The sequence below is a fragment of the Ornithorhynchus anatinus genome, chromosome 2 (genome assembly GCF_004115215.2).
Source record: "Ornithorhynchus anatinus isolate Pmale09 chromosome 2, mOrnAna1.pri.v4, whole genome shotgun sequence".
NCBI classification, from domain to species: domain Eukaryota; kingdom Metazoa; phylum Chordata; class Mammalia; order Monotremata; family Ornithorhynchidae; genus Ornithorhynchus; species Ornithorhynchus anatinus.
This window is the reverse complement of record NC_041729.1, coordinates 75,519,730-75,538,964: the sequence shown is the minus strand read 5'-3', so window position 1 is coordinate 75,538,964 and position 19,235 is coordinate 75,519,730. Positions and strand designations below refer to the sequence as shown.

The following is a 19,235-nucleotide window of genomic DNA, read 5'->3' as shown; positions in this document are numbered from 1 at the left end:
AGCCCTTACTATGTGTCAAACACTATTCTAAGCATGGGGTAAATACAGAATAATCAGTTTGGACACAACCCTTGTACCATATGGGGTGTACAGTTTTAACTGGAGGGAGGAGGATATACTCCCCATTTTACACATGAGGTAACAGAGAAGTTAAATGACTTGCCCAAGGTCACACAGCAAACAAGTGGAGGAACTTGGATTAGAACTCAGGTCCTCTGACTTCCAGAGTGGATATGTGAGGCTACAGAAGCAGCCTGGCCTAGTGGATAATCATGGGCCTGGAAACCAAAAAACCTGGGAAATAATTCAGGCTCCACCACTTATCTACTTTATTACTTTGGACAAGTCACTTTATTTCTCTGGACCTCAGTTTCCTCAACTGCAAAATGGGGATGAAATATCTATTTTCCCTCCTACTTGACTGTTAGCACCATGGGGGATATGGACTGTATCTGGCCTGATTAACTTGTATCCACCCAGCACTTAAAACAGTGCTTAACACCCAGTAAGCACTTAACAAATACCATTATAAAAAGTATTGACAATTTGCCAGTAATTTTCATTAGTGATTAAGGCAAAACTTAGAGGTAATCATTAAACTTGCTTTTCAAAGGTATCACCAACCTTTTGCCAAGTCAAACGTCTCACATGGAAATCGCAAAATAGTTTCATATATTAATATACACACCCTTGTAATTAATCTACTATATTACTTTATTACTAATCACCTATGCACAAGTCAAAAACTTATTGCATTCTCTATTGCTCCTTTAAAAAATACTTGACAAATATTAACATTTCAGAAGGGCAAACTAGCAAGTGAAGGTATTTAAGTATATTTCATTTACCCCTAACTCAATCAATATGTCAATCTATCGTATTTATTGAGTGTTTATTGTGTGCAGAGCATGATACAAAGTGCTTGAGAGAGTACAGTATTACCGAGTTGTTAGACACATTCCCTGGCCCTAACAACCTTATAGCCTACAGTGGGAGATAGATGTTAACATAAATCAATATGTTGCAGGTATGTGCTGGGGAGCTGCTGCCACAAACATCATTTTAAAATTCCATCATACTTATTCAGCTAAGCTGGTTCAGATGGTTCATGAAAAAGGAGCCCACACATCCCCAAAGGTCACGTTTCCAGGACACACAGTAAATACTTAATAAATATGAATGAATGAAATTTTAAAGTCATTATGAAAGAGAAAAAACATTAACAAGAGAGATGAACTAAACAATGTATCAAAAAATCAAGAATGAAACTTTAAATTACTAAAACAATTCCAAAAGGTAAAATAGAATTGGAAAAAAAGGATGACAATACAAAAATTGAGAGCAATGATGCCAACTACAGTATAATTAACTGCAAAAAATAAAATAAGTTTTGGAGATCAAATTTAAAGCCAACAGATAACAATTCTATTTCTCCAAATAGTAAAGGCTAAAAGAACCTAACAGGAAAGTCTAATATAACACCACTCAACTACTTCTTGAAGCTTTTGCCTTCTCTAGGCATTTTCAAGATATTTTAATTGCTTTGGAAACTATTCACACAGACACACACAAACATATTTGGTACTTACTTTGCTGCTGTGTGCTGAACCCATTTCAGTAAAGCCTTCTTAGCATTTCCTTGGATTTTGGTTCCCACCTTCCTTTTATTTGGTGGACTGCTGGTCTCTGAGCTGACTAGACTGTCCACAGAAGATGTACTGCTGGATAACGACTGCAGCTGGGGCAGGTTGCTTGTCAACTCCTCAATCTGTTCACAGATCAAACAAATTATTTGGGCAACACTGGCATTAGTCAACCCTTTTCTGGGTATTTTTATTTCATCTATTTATACAATGGAAATAATCTAAAATTAGAATGCCCTTTCACATTCAATTTTCCTGGAGCTGCACTCTAATGAAGACATGAGACCTATAACTGTAAGGTTTATCAAGAGAAGTAATCACTTTTATATTTAACTACTAACAAATTTCAAGCCTAATACATTTAATGTATGAGATCTTACCCTCCAGTCATATTAGGATAGTGTACAATTCTACAGTAATAAAATCAAAATAAGCGTTTCAACTTTGCGATCAGAGTAGTTGAGGTTCTGGAATGTCTCATACGAATCTGCATGATCAATTATCACATTCAGTAATCAACTTCAGAATGTCTTGATTATTGAAGATTTAAGTTAACACACTCTCACTTTGGATTTTTGAATTATACGATCAATTAAAAACAATAGCCATACAAAAAATGATGTTCCCTGTATCTCTAGATATAGAAGCATTTGCAAGATAGCAGTGAGTGCCCTCTGGAAGGGCATGCCTGGGGAGGACTTTCGCGGACACAGAGACAAATGGTCCTGGTGGTTCTACAAAGAGCACAGAGGTCATTTCTGTACTCTTTTATCATATCTCCCAAAGATGCACTTCAGACGTGCACTGTGGGCAACACAGCAAACTGCCACCCACGACATAAGCTTAAATGAAAAGAAACTCCCTCTTAGGAGGGAGAGTCTAATATGAAACTCTTCTCTTCAGAGTTGGAGGACACATGTTGTAATAAGTTTAACTTTGTCTTGTACAAAATCTTATATTCAAATAGAAAAGGAACTGCACCTGAAAATACAAAATGATGGTCCACATCAAGCCCAGCACAATGGACGGTCTACCATCAGCAATGTCCGTAGAGTTGATGTTAACAAGCTTAATCTGTTTAGAAAAGAAGCAGTATTTTAGAACCACAGGTATTTGAATACTTGATGTAATCTAGAATCTAGATCTAGAATGTCATTAATACCAATAAATACAAGCATGCCCAAAGAATGCATAAGTATAACTAGCCCTAAAAAAAATCAGCAGACCTATGATTTTAGTAGAACTTTCCAGAATATTCTTTAGGTGCAAACTAATATTTTTAAATCCATCTAAATGGTTGCTAAATTTCAAATTAAATGAAAAAAAAGTGCCATGCTAGGACCAACAATAAAATTATTACATGATTTACTTTTTCCATTCATGTTCCTATGGAACTGAATCATTTCTGTGAAAAGCAATTAAGAAAAATGCACTTACTTTGGAGTTTGTTATGAAATATTCTATCATGTAACTTAAGATTTTCTTTACCTATAAAAATCAGTTCAGGAATTTAAAATTCTACAATATCTTTGTACTAACCGGTGATCCTCTGTACATGGACTGACATGAAAAGTAAAGGGAGAAGGTGATACATACAACATAGAAATCAGTATTGTTAGATCATAGGAAAATTTAAATTAGGGTTAGTTAACAATTATAAAATAATTCAAGATTTTCTGTTTCATAATCATTTTTTCAAATTTAGGAGATATTTTAAGTCAATACTGGAGAATAAGAAAGAGAACATAATCTAATGGTCATTTCCTTAACAAAACACGTTTCATTAGAAGATTCTCAAAATACCTAAGAAAAATTCTAAAACAAACTCTCTGAAGTTCCTTACAATGAAAAATAGTTCAATAAAAGATGCTAGTGAGCTCAAGAAAGCATCTTAAATTGATTCAAATAAAACAGAATATTGAAAATTGTGCTACAGTTTCAAGGGTAGGGATCGTGTTCTATCTAGAATAGGTGATGAATAAATATTTTTTAATTGATTAGTCAATCTACTCTAACCCAGGAGGTGCTCAATGAATTCCACTAATTTTCATCTGTTTTGAAATCTTGTATCAGATCCATGGAAAATGGAACTGATTATTACCTACTGAACAGTAAAACAATACAAAAAATTCACCTGGTAATTGAACTGAAAAGTAAATCCTTTGGTTACTCTAGAAAATCAGTATGCCAATATTGCAACAACAGACATACTCGACAGACCACTTAACCTATCCCACCTTGATTACTGCATCTGCCACCTGTCTCTCCCCACTCCAGCCCATACTTCACTCTGCTGCCTGGATCATTCTTCTAAGAAAATAAATAAATAAAATGTTTGGTCCAAGATGTCCTTCTCCTCAAGAACCTCCAGTGACCATCCATCCACCCCCACATCAAAAAAGAACAAAAACAAAAAAAAGCTCCCTACCATTTACTTTAAAACTTTCAATCACCTTGCCCCCTCCTATCTTACCTCGCTGCTCTCCTATTACAACCAAACTCGTACGCTTTGCTCTTCTAATACCAATCTACTCACTGTACCTTGATATCTATCTCTCCACCAACCTTTCACCCATGTCCTGTCTCTGGCCTAAAAGGTCCTCCCTCTTCATATCCAACAGAGGATCCCTCTCCCCACCTTCAAAGCCTAACTGAAGGCATATTTCCTCCAAGAGGTCTTCCCTAAGCCATCATTTCTAATTTTCCCACTCCCTTCTGTGTTGCCCTTGCACTTGGCTTTACTCCCTTTATTCACCTCTCCCTCAGCCCCACAGCACTTATGTACATATCTGTAATTTATTTATATTTTTCAGCCTCCTTTTCTAGACTGTAAGATCATTGTGGGCAGAGAAGGGTCTGCCAACTGCTACACTGTACTCTCCCAAGCTCTTAGTACAGTGTTCTGTTCTGTTCCCAAGTACCCGGCTCTGCCACTTGTTTGCTGTGTGACCTTGGGCAAAATTACTTGACTTCTCTGTGTCTCAGTTACCTCATCTGTAAAATGGGGATTGAAACTGTGAAACCTATATGGGACAAGGCCTGTGTCCTACCCGATTTGCTTTTATCAACCCCAACACTTAGTACATTGCCTGGCACATAGTAAGTGCTTAACAAATGCCATAATTATTATTACTTAGTACATGTATTCTGCACACAGTAAGCGCTCAATGAATACAATTGATTGATCTACCTTAGCATAAGAATGTCCAATTTTACCTTACTAAAAACACCATTTCAGATGGATTTTTCTGATCAAAGACTAACATTGCGAAGCAGTATGGTCTGGTGGAAAGATCATAGGCCTGGGAGTCAGAGGACCTCAAATGCTCAGTCACTCAATCAGACCATGGTACTAAACACTTGGGAGAGGAGAATACTGTTGAAAGACATGATCCCCACCCTCAAGAAGTTAAAAGTCTAATAGGGGAAGCAGACATTAAAATAAACTACAAGTAAGGGAAGCAAGTATAAGGATATGTACATAAATGCTGCAAGGGTGGGAATGGGTTCTAATCCTGGCTATGCCACTTGCCTGCCATGTGGCCTTGGGCAAGTCACTTTACTTCTCTGGACTTCATTTTCTTCATCCATAAAATAGAGATTAAATACCTGTTCTTTCTCCTACTTGGACTGTGAGCCCTATGTGGGATAGGTACTGTGCCCGATCTGATTATTTTGCTTTACAGCAGTGCTTAGTACAGTTTTTGGTACATAACAGCAATTAAATACCACTATTATCAATCCTTTTCTTAGAAAAGTAGTAAGCAATTCCCAAATGGTAACCAGCATGTATGGTCAAATAGAGACTCTCAGATTTTTTTAAAAAAAACTGTTCTAAGCACTGAGATAGATACAAGCTAATCACGTTGGACACATTCTTTGACCCACCTGGCTCATAATCTTAATCCCCATTTTACAGATGAGGTAGATGAGGCACAGAGAATTTAAGTGAACTGCCCAAAGTCACAGAGCAAACAAGTGAAGGATCTGGGATTAGAACCCAGGTCCTGCTGACTCCCAAATTTAACAGATAAGTTTTCACTCTTTCCCTATTCCTCTTACCAATGAAATAACTTGGCACAACATGAATGCCCGGCCCTCTCTGAAGTTCTTTCTATTTGATCAATGAATCTGTGATGTCTCCTAGGTGAAAAAAGAAATACTACTTTTGAGGAGTGTCCATATGACAGGACAACAAAGTTTAAAAATGCAGTTACATTCTCCAAGACTATCAGATATTGGAAATAGTATAAATCCTAACCTTGATTTGTAATCATTCACTAATGAGAGGCATGAGTTTAAGCAGTTTTCATTTGGATACTCTCTTGCTAACCACTTAAAGCCACACTTAATCCAACATGTCAAGGTTGATGGATTAGACTTGTTCTATTCATCCAACAGCATCATGAAGGGAATTTTATCCCATGAGTCAAAATTGAAGCCTTTGTAAAAGAAAACTTTTGAATCATATCACTTTCTTCAAAGCTGAATAAAAATGACAACCTGTGCTTTTTTTTTCTGTTTAGTGATACTACTATAACTGAATGAAGGACAGGAATAGAATATTTGACAAGGAGGTACTAATATTTTCCTAATAATTGCTGCTGAAACTAGAAGGCAAAAAATGCAGTGATAATAAGATTCCATGAAATAACAAAATAAAAATTTAAGTCAACAGATTAGAGTAGAAACCTCCTAAAATAGGAGACATGTAAATATGATCTAGAATGAAATGTAAATAATACAATAAAACTGGAAATTATTTTTCATACTATGCTTAAAAGTCTAAAAAACTTCAAAACATGAAATGTAAGAGTGCAATATGTGAAGAAGAAAAAATGAGCAGTAAGAGACACGTAGGACACTTTTTTTAATAAATGCGGTGGGAGGGTTATTAGTTTCTCATGATTTAAAGTTCTTGATTTCTCCAGAGTTTGGGAGCATGGTCTAGCTTCAGAAAAAGGGGACGTGAATTCCCTAGGGAAAATGTACATTTTGGATATTTTTTTTTTGTTGTTAAGGAATATATTCTCTATGTAAAAATATCTTGAGCTCATAAGAATATTTAAAAGGTTTTGGTAGAGAGTCCACTATTTTTGTCTAGCACATGAAATGATGGAATTCCCATATTCTGTATACATAAGCTTATGAATTATAATTCAGTCACAATAAATAAAAAATTTCTATTTTAGTAATTATGGTACTTGTTAAGTACCAAGCACTATACTAAGCCCTGGGTAGTGACAAGATAAAGAGGTTGGACACAGTCCCTGTCCACATGGGGCACACAGTCTTTGTTAAGTACCAAGCACTATACTAAGCCCTGAGTAGTGACAAGATAAATAGGTTGGACACAGTCCCTGTCCACATGGGGCACACAGTCTATTTTAACATATAAATCATACCTTAAAACACTGATGATAATATATGAACTTACTGACACAGCTAAAGTACATATGTGAAGGAGGGTGGGGAAACCCGACAGGGTTGTGGCTTGCTAATCTACAATTCCCTCATCTATTGAAAGGCCTCTGGGAAACTTGTTTTGTGGATTCTTCCACTGAAACATTGGTTTACAAGCCACACCTCCCAGGCCCTCCTCTGACGGGTTACAAAAGGCTGGATCTGACTGGTGGACAAATCCACCAGTTACATGGAGAACCAATCAGAAGAGGTGGGATGCTGGGCATGCAATTTAGCATGCTCCTTAGCAGCTCCTTCTTTTAATAATATGGTAATAAGGTTTTTGTTAAGCGCTTACTATGTTCCAAACATGGTTCCAAGCACTGAGGTAGACACTAGTTGATCAGGCCGGACACAGTCCCTGTCCCAGATGAACCTCACATTGTAAGTAAGAGAAGCAGGATGGCATAGTGAATTGAGCACAGGCCTGGGAATCAGAAGGTCACGGGTTCTAATCCCAGCTCTGCCACCTGTCTGCTGTGTGACCCTGGGCAAGTCACTTGACTTCTCTGTGTCTCAGTTACCTCATCTTTAAATGGGGATTGATACTTTGATCCCCATATGCAATAGGGACTATAACCAACTCGATTTGCTTGTATCCACCCCGGCGCTTAGTCTCCATGGCACAGAGTCTCCATGGAGGGTGGGCCCTATTATCTGGCCACTTTTTGTCCTACTTCTTCGCAAATCCCCTTGCAAACTCTGGGTGGTCTGTTGGCTGCAGTTTTCTTCCTTGCTGAGGACTGACTGGGAGGAGCCGGGCAGTCTGGAATCCTGGCTTCCAACTCCAAGTGCAACATGGAACAGCAGGACCCTATTTCACCTGGCCCCCTTTCCCCACCTTTGCCAGCCATGCCAAAATTGAGTCTTAGTTTTCCTTTTTTTGTTGGTTTTTTTATGGTATTTCTTAAGCACTTGCTATGTGCCAGGCACTGTAAAAAGTGCTGGGGCAGACACAAGCTAATCAGGTTGGACACCATCCATGTCCCACATGGGACTCACAGTCTTAATCCCCATTTAATAGATGAGGTTACCGAGGCACCTTGAGGTGATTTGCCCAAGGTCACGCACCCAACAAATGGAGGAACTGGGATTAAAACCCAGGTCCTCTTGACTCCCAGGCCCAAGCTCTATCCACTAGGGAATGCTGCTTCTTAGTTGAGTAGAGGAAGGGTTGTAAAGTCGCCTTTAATATGATCAATTTGAGGGAATTTTCCAGCCCTGAGGATCGTTGTCCATCAAGTCAGATTAGCTTCACAGTACCAAACTGGAATGTTTGCTGTTCCATCCTGACTCAACCAGATGGCCTACAGGGCCATGACAAATGGCAGAAAAGAACTCTGAAAAGAGCAATATTAGGAATCACCATCCAAAATTTCACTAAGAAATTATTTTACTTGAATAATGTGTGTTTGTAAATAAAGTCTTGCATCATTTCTGCTATTTCACAGCAGATGCAGAAATGTCTGGAATAGCTATCTACACTGTCACTCATTAGATATTTAGAATGATGGCATTATCTGGATGAATGATTCCTCTAACTGGTGTTTCTGTAAACTGCTCATCTCTTTCCCAAGAAATCGGAAAACCCAAGAGCACTGTTGAAATATGCCTTTTAATGTTCCAAAGCACCTCCTGCAGTATTTTGCACACAACAGACACTCAGATATAGCTACTCTAAGAAATGGTGTGCCACTATACAGCTACAGTATTTGCTATGTTCCTACAACATTTAGTACAGAAGTCTGCCCACAATGTTTCTCATAGTTGATCAAAATAGATACAATTTCCCACACAAATCACAAAGTACAGGATAAACAAGGTATAATCCTCCTTATAAATCCACTTACCCTCCTTCCTTCCAGGAATTTTAGGGCTGTGCCAATGTTGGCCACTGAATGAATTCGCTTCATGTGGCGTCCTTGCTCATAAGGCTTAAAAAGAAAAGAATGGCAAAATCAGATCTCAACTTTAGAACTTAAGTGCTCTCCCAAGCGCTTAGTACAGTACTCTGCGCATAGTAAGCACTCAAATAAAATTAACTGATTGATATTCCTCAATTAATGATTTAGGTAATCTGAATTGCAATATTTCCATAGAATTTTAACTAAATGCTTCAGCCAATATGAACCTACATTGGCTAATCAGGGCAGATTGTGCCCAAATATGTAAACCAAGAAAAAAAAAATCTCTTTTGGTAATGTGAATTCATTGTGGGCAAGAAACGTGTCTACCAACTCTATTATATTGTACTCTGCTTGGTAAAGTGCTCAGCATAGGGCGAGCACTCAATATATACAAATTGATTGATTTTTCACTTTGTGTAGTAGAGTTTTGGTGCCTTGGCTTTTTTATTAAACAATTAAAAATAGTTATCTAATCTCAAAATAAATGAGATTTGATCAATAATTTCTGCTGCTAAAGGTTTACAAAAAGATCGTTTTATACTCCAAAGCTTGGATTCCATTCTAATAAGTGAATGGTAAAACCCTTCATTACACTGTAACCCCTTACGGATACTCTCAAAGGTTTAGAACAGTGCTTTGCCCACAGTAGGTGCACATTCAAGATCAGTGATTATTTATATTTTCATACTTATAAATGAGGTAAAAATCAATCCTATGTATTGAGTGCTTACTGCATGTAGAGCACCATTCTAAGTGTTGGGAGAGTACGATATAACAAAACAAGCTCATTGGCAGCAGGGAACTTGCTATCAAATCTGTTATACTGTACTCTCCCAAGTGCTTAGAATAGTGCTTGCAAACAGTAAGTGCTCAGTAAATACAATGGATTGACTGAAGTTGGTAGTCACATTCCCTGCCCACAAGGAGGTAAAATGCATATTAGAAAGTCTTTCATATTTATACCATCAAAACAATCCCTAGATGATGCTGCCAATACAGAAGGCAGAGCAACAAGAGGTACTTAGTAACCTTTCTAGAAATCAATAGTATATTGATCTTAACTTATATGCATTTATCATCCCAATTGGTATCCAAATATACATTCTGGGCTACATGGTTTTAGAGTACTAAGTATTGGTTTGTTTCTTTTAAACCAATGGATTAAAACATATTTTCTCAAATAGAATGCAAATGGAGTCGTTATCCTTCAGTTTTTTTCCTTTTTAGGTAGATAAGAATTAGCTAAAACCAAGACCATGATTTGGTATTCAAATTGTCAACAATTTGTACTTCCTCCTTGAAAATGCACTGCACCCCCACAATGACTTTCTCCTACTATATTAGCTAAATTCAAATTACTTTATATGCATCATGTGCAACTGCAGATATGTCATTTCAGATATATGCTGAGGCAAATGCTTCCTTACTAATTGCCAAGAAACCTGAATACCCCTAATAAACATCAGTACAGTTTCAGATATGATGGTGTAGTGGATAGAGCATAGGTTTGGAAGTCAGAAGGTTATGGGTTCTAATTCCGCCTCTGTCACTTGTCTGCTGTGTGACCTTGGGCAAATCATTTCACTCTTCTGTGCCTCAGTTACCTCATCTGTAAAAGGGGGATTGAGAGTATTAGCCCCACATAGGACAGGGACTGTATCCTGTACAATTAGCTTGTATTCACCCCAGCACTTAAAATAAGGACAATAAGTCCTTAACAAACACCACAATTATTATTATTATTATTATTAATCCTTTAAACATATCATTTAAGTCTCCTGCACTTTACTGCTCGAGTGAAGTGCCCTCCTCCAGATATCTCTTTTGAAAAGCTCAAAAAAGATGCAGTTGGTAGGTGATCCAGAGACCAGCCAGTGAAAGGAGGATGCACTGCTTTCTTCATCTGATCTCTTATCATAGCACCTTTTCCTTTTGCCCTCTGCTCTGCAAGGGAATACCCCAGAATATATACATTTCTAGTTTCTTTAAAAATTTGCAATAGTATTTATACAAATTTCAAGCTCAAAATACTCGAAGTAACTCTCTGATAGACCTGAGGATCAACACGTTTAAGGTTCTGGGAAAGACAGGAGGGTAGGATTCTAATTCTAATTTTTTGTCCTATTTTTTTTTTTACCCACCCCCCATTTCATCTCCTCTAGGGATGAATAGCTAGTCCTGCACTTAAAATATATGCATGTGTTACACACAGGCACGTTTATGAAGGACTAATTATTACACTTTTAAGATGGATTAACAGAGGCAGTTTATTGATTTTTACCTAGATCACTGTGGCCATGAAGTCTGGGTAACAGATTGAGTAATGAAGGCAGAGAAAGAACTATTAACTATTTCATTTAAATTTGGACTCTAACACAAAGATTACCTAAAATTTCTCAAGTCAAAAAAGGTATCACTTATAGTTTATAAAACAATATATTTCCTACTCTCAATTAATAAACTTAGAAAAGGGAGTGGAAAGAGGATGGAAGTAGTAATCAATCAATCAATTGCATTTATTGACTGCTTAATGTGTACAGAGTGCTGTTCTAAGCACTTGGGAGAGTAAACCACAACAGAATTGGTAAACATGTTCCCTGCCCACCAAGAGATAGGTTCTTGTTCTGGTTTTTGACCCTTGCCTCCTATGTGACCCCAGGCAAATTACTTAAACTCTCTAAACTGGGTCTCCATTTTCCTTATCTCAAATATGCATTAAATTTCATTCTCCCACCTTCAGACTGTAAGCCCTCCATGGGACAGAAATTGTAACAATATTACCATTTTGTATTTTCCCCAGGGCTTAGTATAATCCTTGGCATATAGTAAGCATTTAACTAATACCATTATCATTATTAGTAGTAGTGGTTGGATGTTTTATGTTATCTAAAGTGCACAATACTCCAAGAGATGCTGTTATGTATTTATATAGTTGTATTGTCAGTATTCTTTTTATTTTTTGCTGGCTGTTGTGCAATTGTGCGTCAGGGGCACCCTGCAACTGTTATCAAGCAAATAATCAATGACATTATTATTATTATTACATTTGTTAAGCACTTACTATGTGTCAAGCACTGTTCTAAGTGCTGGGATAGATACAAGGTAATCAGGTTGAACCCAGTCCATGTCCCATATGGGGCTCACAGTCTGTAGGAGGGAGAACAGGTATTCAATTCCCATTTTACAGTTGAGGAAACTGAGGCCAAGAGAAGTTAAGTGACTTGCCCAACTTCATACAGCAGGCAAGACTCTGAGTCCATTGTTGGGCAGGGACTGTCTTTATCTGTTGCTGAACTGTACACTCAAAGTGCTTAGTTCAGTGCTCTGCACACAGTAAATGCTCAATAAATACGATTGAATGAATGAATGAAGTGGCAGACCCGAGGTTAGAACCCAATTCCTCTGACTCCCCAGCCTGTGCTTTTTTCCACTAGGCCACGCTGCTTCCTATGCTTACTTTGTGCAGAGCACTGTACTATGTGCTTGGGAGAAGACAATGCAATAGAGTTGGTAAGACACATTCCCTCTCTACAAGGAGCTTACAGACTGGAGGAGGAGACAGACAATAAATTATGGATATGTTCATAAGTGCTGGGGGCTGAGAGTGAATATCAGGTGATAATAATAATAACAGTCGTATCTGTTAAGCACTTAATATGAGTTAAGCACCAGGGTAGATACAAGATTATCAGGTTCCATATTAGGCTCACAGTCTGTGTAGGAGGAAGAACAGGTATTGAATCACCTTTTGGCAGATGAGGGAACTGAGACACAGGGAAGTTAAGTGACTTGTCCAGGGTCACACAGCAGAGAAGTGACATGAGCTGGAATTAGAACTCATGTCCTTTTCACTCTTAAAGAGAAAAGCACCAAATGCATCAGCGATGTGGCAGGGAGAAAGAATAGGAGAAATGAGGTCTCTGTAGGGGAAGGCCTCTTGGAGGAGGTGTGGCTTTAATACGGCTTTGAAAGCAAGGCGAGTGTTCGTTTGTTGTATAAGAAAGGGTAGGGAGTTCCAAGCCACTGGGAGGACACAGGCAAGAAGCTGGTGGTAAAACAGACAATACTGAGGTATAGTGAGTAGGTTGGCATTAGAGAAACAAAGTGCATGGGCTGGGTTGTGGTAGATAATCATGTTTCAGATGATTGATGATGATGGTGCATACAAAAGGGCATGAAAAATGCCAAATTCATTTCAAATACCACTTGCAAGAAACACACACCCACTTAGATCTCTACTGGCAAGGCTTTGCAGATGTAAAAAAAAGCATCATTGGATGCTGTTCAATAGGTTACAAATAATTCAAAAGTGATTTAAAAAACATAATGCTAATGGGCTTTGAGAAAGACAGATCCTACTAAGTTTCTCAGGGAGTACATAAATTCTGTGCTCAGTTTTTTTTTTTCAGCTCTTGCAATTTTTATTGAGTTCTATTCTTTCAGCCCAAAGAAAGGGAATGAGACAATTTGAAATTTCAGATGGTGTTCTCTGTGCCCTTCTAAAATAGTTTTCTTGTGGGGAGAGAGAAGAAGATCATACCGTGCTTTCCTGCCCTGCAGTCCTCTGCTCCCTCCCGTATCCAGACCTATTTGTTGGGCCAGGACTACTGGAAGCGATTCTAATAATAATAATGATGGTATTTGTTAAATGCTTACTATGTGCAGAGCATTGTTCTAAGCGCTGGGGTAGTTACAGGGTAATCAGGTTGTCCCACATGAGGTTCACAGTCTTCATCTCCATTTTATAGATGAGGTAACTGAGGCACAGAGAAGTTAAGTGACTTGCCCACAGTCACACAGCTGACAAGTGGCAGATCCAGGATTCGAACCCATGGCTTCTGACTCCCAAGCCTGGGCTCTTTCCACTGAGCCATGCTGTAATAGTAGCATAGTCCTGTTCTAAAAGTGCTCAAAGTGCACTGTACTAAGTACTTGGGAGAGTTCAATATAAGGGAGTAGACAGTCTGAGTCCTTTGACAGCCACTTTCTCCTAGCAAAGCCTTACTTATGCTTGCTCTCATGTTCACAGCTCTGGGTTGGTTTGGGAGTAGAAGGTCAGGGCGAAGCCTAAAGCTCCAGGAACTTCTAAGATTCACAATCAATTGGAGAAGCAGCGTGGCTCAGTGGAAAGAGCATGGGCTTTGGAGTCAGGGCTCATGTGTTCGAATCCCAGCTCTGCCACTTGTCGGCTGTGTGACTGTGGGCAAGTCACTTAACTTCTCTGTGCCTCGGTTCCCTCATCTGTAAAATGGGGATTAAGACTGTGAGCCCCATGTGGGACAACCTGATTCCCCTATGTCTACCCCAGCGCTTAGAACAGTGCTCGGCACATAGTAAGCGCTTAACAAATACCAACATTATTATTATTATTATTAATCAATCCCAGAAATAGAGCATATGCATTCTAGGTTTCCAGTGCCTTATGTTCCAAATCCTGAACTTGGAAGTTTCAATACTCTTAAAGGCTGACTGGATCTCACGTTTCAGGGAAGTCCACTCAGGGCTCTTTGGGTCATGCCACTCTAAAGGAACATGGATCAGACTGCCTCATCTTCAGAGTTCTGGTGTTAATCCCCCCCTACCCCGGTGACACGGGAGAGAACTTTCCTCAGGACAAGACACAACAGCATTCAGTAATGCTGCATTCTGTTTGCTGAACCACACACTTCTAAAAAGGGCTGTGCCACTGGATATTTGAGGGCCTGGACAGAGCCTCAAGGAGGGTTGCTGAGGTGATTTTTCCAACCCATCATACACACATACAACATATATGCCTATATTTAGGCAGCCATGAGGCCTTAGAGCAGCTGCTTAATTATTCTACTCTCTACCCAGCCCAGAAGAGAGAATTGGGTGAGGAGAAAGGGCAGAGTACAGGAAAGTTCAAGACCACTCTACATACACATGAAGATCTGAGAGAAACTGATCTTGTTGGTCACAGAAAAGATCCCTTCTTTCCACAAGAGATCTATATTCTTTTTCCCAGGCACTACTTGTTCTTTTAGAAGTGGACAAAAACCTTACCAATTTTTGCCCAGAGAGAACTTCCAGTAGAGCAAGAAGCTTTATCCCATCTTTCATATCTTCAAACAAATCATCAACCATCATTGGGGGATTCCGCTGAAAAAAGAATAAGAAATAATTAATCAAAATCCCTGTCTTTTGAATCCTATTAGCTACTAACTGCTCAATAAAGTTGATCAATTAATTGGGGTAAAATGCATAAATCGTTTAATTTTGTGTTTCTGGCTTCTTACGGGTAAATACAGTATAAGTTCACATTTCAGTTAGTAGGAATTCTTTGGGTCACCTACCTAAGCCCATCAAAATGAAGAACTCTGTTTTACCCATACAACCTAATCATCATTCACTATCTGGCCCGAAATGCAGTTCAAGTGTGCAGTGCATTTATCAATTCCTCTAAGGTTCAGCTTTACCAGACAGCTTTGTTTTAGCTTAACTAAGCAATGCTGCTTCTGCAGCAGCTCCATAGGAATGAGGAAATCTCTACTTCAGAACCAACATGAAAGGCACATGGTCCTTCTCTGCCTGTAGGGGAACAATGGTTGCCTGTGTATACCATGGAAACAACACTTACCCTGACATATATCTATTCCAGCGTTTGGAATAGCGTTTGACCCATAAGAAGCGTTTAACAAATGTCACAATACTAATAATCATCATCATAGTAATAATGGGATATCTCTCTTCCCTCTCAAGAATTTCTGCCTTGTATTCTTCCATTGATTTCTGCTGCAGGGCTCGATAATTCCTCTGACCTCTCTCTCCAAAGTCCTTGCCAGTGTCTTTTTTTTAAAATGGTATTTAAGTGCTCACTATGTGCCAGGCATCCTACTAAGAAAAGTGCTTGACACAGTACACATAGTAAGCACTTAACAAATACCACTATTATTAGTAAGATCTGGAATAGATACACAGTAAACCAGGTTGGACACAGTCCATGTCCCATAAGAGGCTCACAACCTTAATCCTCATTTTACAGATGAGGCAACTGAGGCACAGAGAAGTTGTTACCTGCCTACAGTCACACAGCAGACAAGTGACTGAGCTAGGTCACATAGCTGGTTTTTGTGTCTTGTCAATATTGCTATTCTACAGTGCCAATTCCTCAATGAATTAATTGTACTAAGAGATGTTTCTATGTTCTGATTCAAAATGAGTAATAATAATAATATGGCATTGGTTAAGCACTTACTATGTACCAGGCACTGTACTAAGCACGGGGGTGGATACAAACAAATCGGGTTGGACAGAGTCTCACAGACTTAATCCCCATTTTTTGGATGAGGTAACTGAGGCAAAGAGAATTGAAGTGACTTGCACAGGGTCACAGAGCAGACCAGTAATTAGGACACTCTAAATCCTACATTTAGAATAGCTTCAAAGTAGAACCCTTACAAAGGCCAGCATAAAAGACATTATAAAAATGCATGCCACAATGCTAAAACACTTATAGTGTTTTGCTAGCGCTTACAAGACTTTTTAATATCATCAGTTCATCAGGTTCTTTCAACTGCTAAGCAAATTTGTCTCTCCGGAGAAGCTTGGCCTACTTCATGATGGCAGATGGAATTGAGGGTGCCCAATCTGACGTTTTTCCTTCACAATTGTAGAAAATCAGAGCTATGGAGTAGACATTTGACTGCAATCAGAATGTCACAATATAATGTCAACAACAGAGGCTAGCCCTGTATAGGCCAAGCAAACCGATGCTACAGTCAATAATCAATCAATAGGTGAACAAAGTGTTGGTAACCTACAGGTCTTTTCAGCCACACCAGCCCACATGAAATTCTATTTTCAGTAGCATCACCCTTAAGGACATCTGGAAAAATGTCTGGGCTTAATAAAGAAAATAATGCAAGTATCCCTGGATTCCTTACTACCTATTCCTTGATCTTTCAAGATTCACTGAATAGATACTAAAAAAGAAGGGAAGGAAGAATGAAAAAACAAAAACACCTGGCCAAACTTGGTGGAAACTGTCAACACTACTGGATGAGTATACTTCTGGGTTTTAATATCAGAGTCGTTCCAAATTGCAGCCCCTAATCATCCCTATTATACTGCAAACTTGTGCTCTCCAAACTCTAGACAGGTGAACATTACTAGCCAGTTATCATCACTGGTAGGCCTTGATAGTCTTCAATTCCTCCTGTCTTTCAAGCATTCCCTCTCTCTACTGAACACTGACATTATGGGTCATTGCCAGTGAGGGAGGATAAGAAAATTAAGGAAATAACATTCCTGCAACAATCACATCATCTAATGAATTAAAAGTATTTACTGAGAGCTTCCTGTGCCTCAAGATGTTGGGAGAGTACAATAGAAAACATAAACTCTGCCCACAGATATCTTATAATCTTAATAGGAGGGGAAGATACATACTTTAAAATACAAGGACTCAGAATATGTAAAAGAGCATGAAAAGAGTGCAACTGAAAGTCTTCAGTGCACAAATAATGCACAAATCCCATACTCTCGCTATAATTTCCCAAGTACTTCACTTAATGCATTACACCCAGTGGGCATTTGATCAAGAATTTACTATTACTAAGATGGTGCAGAAGTGCCGAGACTATAGTCAGCAGGCTATGACCTGGGGAAAAGAAAAAGTAATCAGAAAAAGCCTCATGGAATACGTGGAATTTCAGGAAGACTTTCAGATGGGGAGAGCTGCGATCTGAAGTGGGATAGAATTCCCATTCCCATTCCCAAGCGGGTGGGAGGCAGGCATTGGAGATCCTGTAGACTGTGAGCTCATAGTCATAGTCATAGCTCAGTGCGCTGGAGACAGTAAGCACTCAGTAAATACGACTGAATAATGGAGAGTGTAGAACAAAGCACAGGGAGTAGATTAGCTTGAGAGGAGTGAAGACTGTGAGCTAGGGTTTAATGGAAGAAGACCATGAACAGGGAGGTAGGGGGAAACTGATGGATGCTGTCCTCTCCCAATCGTATCTTTGCCGTGGGCTTCCAATTCCCACTAAAATTACTCCTTTGAGGGCCAGAGAGGAGGAACATAGATCTGTGGGTGTCACAGTAATAATGATGAGATTTGTAATATGAGGCATTTACTCAGCAATTAGTATACACTAATAAGTGCTGGGATATTTACAATATATAAAGATCATATACAATCTCTGCCCTTCCCCAAACTCACTGAACAGGAGAACAGGTACTTTGTTGCCCTTTTACAAGTGAGGAAACAGAGGCCCAGAAAGGTAAAAAGGCCTTTCTGGATCCTATAGCAGAAAAGGGCAGAGCCGAGACAAGAACCCAGGTCTCCTGACTCCCAGTTCATGCTCCTTCCATTAGGACATGGCTGCAACCTGAAATATACCCAGGGGAAATGAGACATGAGACTGTGTTTCATGGTAGAACATGTAAGGGTATGATGGTACACAGCCCCTGAGAATGACAGCTCTATTCCAAGAACACTGACAGATTTTTCAGGTCAGCATCTTTCCTCTATTTTCTAGCTAGATTCAAGGACTTTTCGGGTTGGAACTTGTGATGTCTGTTAGTTGCTACTCATGCTTTACCTCCCAATTCCAAATCCCAAAATAAAAGTGGCTTTTTTAATATTATTAGTATTAAACTATCTAAAGAATCAAAATTGCTTCATGTTGACTATAAAACAAGATCTTCAGGATAGACCTATATTTTTGAATGAGGACTTACTAATTATGTCCACTTTAACAAGAGTTCAACTCCAATTTTGATTCTCCAAAATGTAAACCACTGATCATAAATTTGCTTCACGTTATATAAATGCCGTTTGTAGGACAATAAACATCTTTGCTTTCAGGAAGCTTTGAATTTTCAAGTTTTCAAAATTGCAAAACCAATTTAGCATTCAGTGCATTTGTGAATTTTTTGGGAAAAAAATACAATAGCTGATTTTAAAAGAAAAAATATTTTACAGTGAGAAGTTTCATTAACACTGAAAAAGAAAAATCACAGCTCTGGAGACTGACATAATCTTCAAAATTGAAAGCATGTTATTCACTACTGGTATGATAAAATATTTTAGCACCACCCCTGTTAAATTCTAAAAGTCTTTGTTCAAAAAGATATAAAATTTTTCAGTATCCACAAAATAAAGACATATTTTTGTTAGATTGTTGACAACTTTATAAATTCAGTAACAGACCCAGAGAAATAAAGAGGACCACAGACTGTTACAACTAGCAAAGCT

General features: G+C 38.6%; 1 protein-coding gene across 12 annotated transcripts in view; it reads right to left on the bottom strand.

Annotated features, from left to right (window-relative positions):
• The window catches only part of SYNE1 (spectrin repeat containing nuclear envelope protein 1), a 518,607-nt gene that overhangs the window by 390,678 nt on the left and 108,694 nt on the right, over nt 1–19,235 (bottom strand). For 10 of the 12 annotated variants that reach the window (XM_029048032.2, XM_029048087.2, XM_029048053.2 and 7 more), the window contains exons 4-8: nt 15,038–15,133; nt 8,957–9,040; nt 3,183–3,203; nt 2,625–2,717; nt 1,590–1,768 (exon numbers count right to left, since the gene is read on the bottom strand). In XM_029048032.2, the coding sequence (XP_028903865.1) occupies nt 1,590–1,768; nt 2,625–2,717; nt 3,183–3,203; nt 8,957–9,040; nt 15,038–15,133 (473 nt within the window). The remainder of the gene's footprint in view (nt 1–1,589; nt 1,769–2,624; nt 2,718–3,182; nt 3,204–8,956; nt 9,041–15,037; nt 15,134–19,235) is intronic. The other 2 variants (XM_029048042.2, XM_029048113.2) reach the window with 1 other exon arrangement.